At 40.5% G+C, this 7674-nt stretch overlaps 2 protein-coding genes across 2 annotated transcripts; one reads left to right on the forward strand and one right to left on the reverse strand.

Moving 5' to 3' along the window:
- Window positions 1-245: 245 nt before the first annotated feature.
- On the reverse strand, window positions 246-1928 carry LOC131604196 (uncharacterized). The gene is made up of 2 exons (XM_058876656.1): window positions 960-1928; window positions 246-848 (listed from the first exon to the last, which is right to left on the reverse strand). Exons 1-2 carry the CDS (start codon window positions 1926-1928, stop codon window positions 246-248), a joined length of 1572 nt encoding a protein of 523 aa, XP_058732639.1.
- Window positions 1929-4298: 2370 nt separating this feature from the next.
- Window positions 4299-6283, forward strand: LOC131604197 (probable E3 ubiquitin-protein ligase RZFP34). Its single transcript, XM_058876657.1, has 3 exons — window positions 4299-4478; window positions 4747-4788; window positions 6131-6283. Exons 1-3 carry the CDS (start codon window positions 4299-4301, stop codon window positions 6281-6283), a joined length of 375 nt encoding a protein of 124 aa, XP_058732640.1.
- Window positions 6284-7674: the final 1391 nt, after the last annotated feature.

Raw genomic sequence — 7674 nt, forward strand, 5'->3', positions numbered from 1 at the left:
CCGTTGGAGACGACCATGGCGAATGGGAATCCTTCCCATTTGCTGAGTGCAGCAGGTGCCCCGACCGATGGTATGAAATCTTCAGGTCGGGTTATTGACAGGGCTACCTGTAGGGGCCTGTTGTCCGGCGAATTCCCTTCGTCAGAGTTTCTGTGGTCGTCCCTTCGGGATGGTTCCCCTTTCTGTGTGTATTTTGAAAGGCGACCTTCCTTGATTAGTGTTTCAATAGCGTCCTTGAGGTGAATTCAATCCTCGGTCATGTGTCCATGGCTCCTGTGGTATTTGCAGTACTTGGACTTGTCGGTTCCTGGCCTCGCGGGGTTTGACTTCGGGGGTCTGATGTTCGACTTTTTGAAGTCAGTGTTTTGGCATTCGGCTAGGATCCTTTCCCGTGAGGCGTTCAGCGGGGTATATTCGTTGAAACGACCAGAAGGTCCCCGGCGTTCTTTGATGTCGAGAGACCTGTCGTCTTTCCTTCTCTCGTGCCCGCGCCTCGAAGCTGAGGGCTCATGGTTGGAACTGCGAGCGGCATCGTTGTCTCGTGACGCTCTCGTGGTCGCAGCCTCTGCTTCCTCATATCTGATGAAGGCCTGAGCCTTGCGAAGGAGGGCGTTCATGGAGTGGACCTCCTCAATCTTGATGGCTTTTTTGAAGTCGCTTCCGGGGAGGAGCCCTCGTTCGAGTAGGTACCTTTTCATGTAGTCCGCGGTCTGCACTTGGACAGCTTCTTTGTTGAACCTGTCGAGGTAGTCTCTCAAAGATTCGTTGGTACCTTGGATTACTGCCTCAAGGTTTGCTTCTGACTTCGGCTGCCGACGAGACGCGGTGAAGTGGCTTAGGAAAAGATCCTTCAGTTCGGTCCAGGAGTGGATGGAGTTAGGGGGCAGATTCCTGTACCAATTCATCGCGCCTTTCCTTAGTGTGGTCGGAAAGATGCGGCATTTGATGGATCCACGTACCACGTGGTAGTCCATGACAGCTTCGATGCTCCTTATATGGTCATCGGGGTCGGTGGTCCCGTCATAGTGGTCCAAGGCTGGTGGTTTTTCCATCCCCCGGGGGAGACGAACACGCCGGATTTGCTCGGACAAAGGACTGCGGAAATCCTCTTCGTCACTGGGTTCAGGGGAGTTTGAATGTCTGCCCCGCTGGGGCTTAGTGCGTGGTTTGCCCGAGGTTTTGCGGTTGTCTTTTGGAGAATGCTCGCGGACTTTCTGCACGGCTTTGGAGGGGCCTTGGCGCTCCTGCTCGGGTGAGAGATCATTGGCTTTAGTGGTTTCAGGTTTCTGATTCTTTCGCGTCTTCCGAGGAGGAGAGCGGGAATGAGACCGCTGGCGCCGGTTTCTCCTTGAGGGGGAGCGAGACCTAGATGGACTGCGCTTGCGACTTCTCCTCGGGGGAGACCGCGAAGAGGAATAAGAACGTGACCGATGGCGCCTCCGCTGGGGGGAGCGATATCGTCGCCTCCTTTCCAGGTCGTGGATGCGATCGCCCTGTTGGCGGATGAGGCGGTTGGTCTTCTGCAGCTCTTTGAGTAGGAGAATGGCAGTCGGATCAGCGCCCTCGGGAATGTTGATCTGTTCCTCCCCGTCCGGGCTATGGCTTCTTCGTCTGTCAGAGGTGTGGGTGAACGAGGAAGCGTGTTGCCCGTCTCGGGTATCAGTTTCATTCACCAATTGGAGCTGGTCTGGTTCAGTCTGGGGCCGGGTCTGCCCGTCTTCGCCGTTCTGAACCTGTCCTTCAGGACGGGTTTGTTCGACGTTCTGGACTTGTTGAAGGCCGTGGACATGTTGAATGTGCTGAGTCTGTTGCCTCTGTCCGGTAAAAGCACGTTCCTGCCGGCGGCGGTTTGTCAGTTCGCGGCTGGAATCTTCAATCAGTTGTTCCAGGACAAAGGGATCAGGACTGGGTGTGTTGTTGTTGGCCATGACGATGGTGGAAGGTTATGCTTTGATCTTTGTTAAAGAAGGGGGAGCAAGGTTCCCACAGACGGCGCCACTGATCGTACCTGATCAGAAGAATCGTCAAGGCGTAATGTCTGGCTTGAAGAGCAAGATGGGGGGGTACCTGCAAGGTTCTCCGATGCTTAAGTCAGTAGCTATCAGAGAATGAGGTTTAGAGTTGAGAATAGAATACCTGACCCTCTAGTGAAAGAGGGTATTTATAGCCCCCAGCGCTGGGCCAAGGTTCCCTAATTGGGCCAAATCCAACTGGAGGCCCACGTGCTAGGGAACTGCCAGAACGTCCCATGCTAGGGCTGAGTCAGCAGGAGACTCACGTTCTGGATGCACATAGCGTAGGGTTCGGAGATGGTTGACCGAATCCTTCGCTGAGACGTGACGCGTGGTCTTCATGCGTGGATAACTCCTTGACGGTTATCTAGCAAATGGGCCCAAAGGTTTGGGCCTGCTCGGCCAGGGTCCTCGCGACGGGCAGCCCCTATCTGTTGTCCAGTAATTGGGCCCAAGGGAAGTGGGCCTGCTCGGCTGGTCATCAAAGGTTGGGCCTGCTCGGCCCAGACCAGAACAGGTATCAAGTTTAATGCCTCCGTGTTGTTTGTGTCGGTGGAGACGTCGCTGATGTGAATAGATTGGTTGAGCTTTCGTCGGTGTTGCAGACATGGGCACCGATGTGGCGTCTCGATTGATGCCTGGTGATGTTGATGCGTATTGTGAGTGTCGAGCGATAGATCTTCGGATTTAAGTATTAGACGGGTAGAACGAAATATAATTCCATAACTCTTTCTCTTAGACTATTGAAAATGTTTATCTGCTTTTATTTACTTTTCCCGCATTTACCTTTCCGCACCCCAAATCATGAAACATAGAACGCGAGATAGTCGAACGGCAATTTTTCTCAACCAATCTCTGTGGACACGATAATTCCCGGATAAATATTTCCAAAACTTTTGTTGCTTGCCGCTTTACCGCTCCAACACATGGTTTGAAGACACAAAGAGTTGGAAATAAGACGTTTAAATAGCTCAAAAGCCTCCTTGAAAATTCAAAAGAGACGTTACGACTTGAATATAGATGATCATTGATATTCTAGTGATATAATTTTAATGCATCCGCGTCACGTATTAATTAGTTTTAAAAACAACATGTTACCTCAGATTTTTGCATAACACTATTCAAGCTATATTTTCAAACTCACCAAATAAACTTCAAAGAGAAAAGGAGAAAGAAAAATCTTAGAGAAATTGTACAAAACACTTCATTGTGAAAAATCTAATTTTTAAGAATTACTAGAACACAAAAGCTGTTGCTCATTAGATTTTGTTAACATTTGTGCTAAATTGTTTATATTTTAATCTACTTTTTAGAAGCAATATCTTGTAAACATTATCATTTTATAAATTTGTTGAGATTTGTATTCCTCAAGTGACTAGGTTGTTAGTCTGTATACTTGAAAGGGCTAAGGTGTCTTTCTAGACTCTTAGAGGTTGTTTGTAACCTTTTAAGATTAATAGATTAAGTTCTTTTCTAAGACGAAATCACCTTGGCGGATGGACATGATTAGTCTTTTCTAAGACGAAATCACCTTTAGCACATGCAACAAAGTCATATACACTTTAAAACAAAATCCAAGTTGGTTGGATGTTTTACTTTTCTCATTTTTTTAGATCTATTCATCTTGTCATTTTCAATGTATATGTTGAAGGAATGGATTAGAGAATGGCATGTGTGCAATGATAATGATAGTAGAGTCTCAGAGACAAGATAAAACAACAATCTTGAGAATGGATGGAATTGGTAAACAAGTGGTGAATTTCTAGGTTCATCTTTTTTTAGGGGAAGCTAGATAATGCTTCACTACATGATAGTAAAAATTCACCATAAGAAATCAGAATTTCTGTGAAGATAAGATAACACCAACATCTATTTTGTAGATTAAAATTCATGATCGCACCTCTTGCAGTGGAAATAATTCCCACTTCTACAATTATCACAATGAAATGGTGGTTGTTTCCCGTATCATCATCAAAGAATTTGTAGATGTCACAGAAATACCCCCCATTCTAATACCACAGTTAGAGCAAACTTGAGCAGCTGACCGCTCTGTGTCACAAACTGAACAAACAACTTGTTCAACATACTGTGCAAGCAATATCATGGTGTTCACTCGTTGCTTTGTGATAATGACACCATGAGTAAACTTCATTGCAACAAGGAGCACGAATCTTGCGCCTTCTTTTGTAATTCTTGCACCCATATTTCATTTTCCTGACATCAAGACGTTCAACTATAATATCCGGTTAACAAGAAATTAAAGTTGAACTTCTTGATGTCAGAAAAATGAAATATGGGTGCAAGCATTACAAAAGAAGGCGCAAGATTCGTGCTCCTTATTGCAATGAAGTTTACTCAGGATGTCATTGTCAGAGCGAGGCAACGAGTGATCGTCATGATGTTGCTTGTCAGGATGTTGAATTAGTTGTTTGTTCAGTTTGTGACACAGAGCGGCCAGTTACTCAAGTTTGCTCTAACTGTAGTATTAGAATGGGGGAGTATTTTTGTGACATCTACAATTTTTTTGATGACGATATAGGAAAACAACAACTGTTTTATTGTGATGATTGCGAGAGTGAGAATTATTTCCATTGCAAGAAGTGCGGGTCATGAATTTTAATCTACAAAACATATGTTGGTGTTATTTTCACAGAAATTTTGATTTTTTATAATGTAATTTTACTATCATGTGATTTTGCTCATTTTGATGTTGTACTTCTATGGAATGAAGTAGGTTGGAGACCTTATAGCTGCAGCAAGTGCTCCTTTTCACTGGGTTATATATATATATATATATATATATATATATATATATATATATATATATATATATATATATATATATATATATATATATATATATATATATATATATATATATATATATATATATATATAAAAGAGTGAGAGATGAATGTGAAATCACCATTTTATCTTATATTTGCTCTGTTTGCATCTTGCATTTTTCATCCCTCAAGCCAAATAAGTACAGCATTCCCTTTGTTGCTTTTTGGTTTAATTAACTTTTCTTATATTATTGTTATTATTTTGGTTTAAATCTCCTCATTGTTTTTTTTTTTTAAAATTTACTTTTCTTATTTTGTTTATTTACTTTTTACAAAGATACACATAAAAGACAAAAGAGAATAGAATTAAAAAGTTGATTGTTGTTATTACAATCATTTCCATTCACATAACATTTTTGTTTTTCTTTCTTTATTAATTTAACAAAAATATAGTTAAAAAAAAATAATGAATAAATAAAAATTCAAAAAATAATTTGATTTTGGATGGAACAGAGGAAACGTGTTCCTCTCTCTCAATCCTCTGTGTTGTTGCTTTCACATTTAGTTGTCAGTTAATGTAGTTCAGAGGCGGATGAAAAGATTTTGAAAAAATACAGTGGCTTTAGAGAATTGGGAGTTATTGGCAGAGTTGTCCGCATCAAAATTCTGGACGAGAATACGGAAGATATTTTAGAGGCTTATATTGAAAATTTATTTTCACTTCTTGTTTTGTTGTCACAATCTAATATTTCTTTCCCTTTTGTTTTTGATAATGAGTAAGGAAAAGGAAATGATTCAAATTGATAATGACTAATAAACTGTTATCCACTCATACTATTTTACTTCCCTTGAGAAATCACTGTTCCATCAATTCTATACATGATATTGGTGTTTTCATCACATCATTACATTAATTATATACATTTTGATGCCGATGCCATTGACTCGGTTAGTGCATTCATGAGCGCACAAATTAAACGATTGGAAGTTGCTGGTGATCTTAAATTTGACCCCGATACTGACACGGCGATACCGATAATAATTTTAAAAAAATTAATAAATTGAACGTACTCACAAGTATCGGTGCAGGTGTGATACCGATAATAATTTAAAAAAAATTAATAAATTGAACGTACTCACAAGTATCGGTGCAGGTGTCAAATATCGATACGGACACGGACACGCTTTTTTTCAGAGGTGTCGGTTATACATACTATATTATGCTACAGCAGATGCTGATAGATTAATAATTGCTTCAGTTCACTTAGATCATGATGTTGTTTCTTGGTATCAAATGCTTTAAAAAAACTGAGTCATTTAATTCAATGGTAGGCTTTTGCAAGAGCTCTAGAATTAGATTTTGGACCACCTGCTTATGACTGCTCTCGTGCTACCTTTTTTAGATTGAATCAATCTGCAACTGTTAATGAGTATTATATGCAGTTCACTACCATAATGAATAAGGTAGATGGATTAAGTGCATAAGTCATTTTGGATTGCAGGAAGAAATTAACAGGGATGTTAGAGCCATGGAACCCAAAACCTTAACCATTAACCAAAGCAGTGGCCTTAGCCAAACTGTTTGAAGAAAACTACACTCACCAAAACCAAAAACATTTTCAAACCTAGCCATAAATACTAGCACATACACTTCAGCCGCACCAAACACATTTTCTATCTTCTTTTAAAAAATTTGATTGTTCATTGCATGTTACATAATATACATAGCAATGTGGATTTGAAGTATACGAAAAAGTGTAATCGTTATGCATAAAATAGTATACCAACAGTGTTCATTATAATAGTCTTTATTATGATATTGATGACAATTGAAATATTTATAAGCATGCAGGGCTGGTGGTAAAACCGTGCAAAAAGGCCTATTACACAGGATCTCAGAGTTCATAGGACCTCATAATTCAGTAGTTATAACAGTCTTTATTATGATATTTTTTTAGTAGACAAATATTATAATAAACGAGAGTATAAAGAATATTCCGGTCATTACGACCGAACTATAAACCCTTACTTCCAAAACAAAAGAGAGGTAACATGTTCCACTCATAAAAATTACAAAATAAGAAAGGATTACAGAACAAACCCTTCCACACCTAGGATCTATAGATAATTCCAGACATACAGTCATCAAAATTAAAAACCCTCCTTTAAACAGACATCATTCCGCAACATCCAAATTCTCCAAACTGTGGTGAGCTAGATTACGGAAACCGTCAATCTAATGGACTTGTTCTTCAGCTTCTGACAATGGAAGAAAAAATCCACGAAATCACCTAAATTCAACACCGTACTTATACATATCCAATCGTAGACCTTTTTCCAAATCCTACAGTAAACTTACAAGCCTTAAACAAAGGAAATTTTGTTTCATCTCGCCTGAAACAGAAAACACAGTAAAAATTTCAACTATCCATTAATATTCGCCGCCTAAGGTCTTTGGTTGGATTCTTATTAATAATGTATCTCCGCCCGAAATGCAAAATGTTTGACTGAGCCTTAACTCCCATTAATTATTTAAAGCCATTTGCATTTCAACAGAATTCAACCTCTCGACAGAATTCTCGGTGAAAAAATTGAAACACGACCTTACTGTAAAGTTGCCACTGTCCTTCTTCGGGCACTTAAACTCATCTCTACAATTCTGCTCCAACATGACGTGATGCAACTGCACCATAGTCACATACTTCGTTGATCCCGCTAGAGAACCGCGAATTGGTTCGTGCGAACCGGTTCGCGGTACTTTTGTGAACCCGATTCATCACAATTCACTTGTAATTCCCAAAAACCAACAAACCAGCGTACCACTGCAATTGGTTTTAAAAATTTAAACTAATTCAATTGGAGTTACATTAGCTACT

The sequence above is a fragment of the Vicia villosa genome, linkage group LG5 (genome assembly GCF_029867415.1).
Source record: "Vicia villosa cultivar HV-30 ecotype Madison, WI linkage group LG5, Vvil1.0, whole genome shotgun sequence".
Lineage (NCBI taxonomy): Eukaryota > Viridiplantae > Streptophyta > Magnoliopsida > Fabales > Fabaceae > Vicia > Vicia villosa.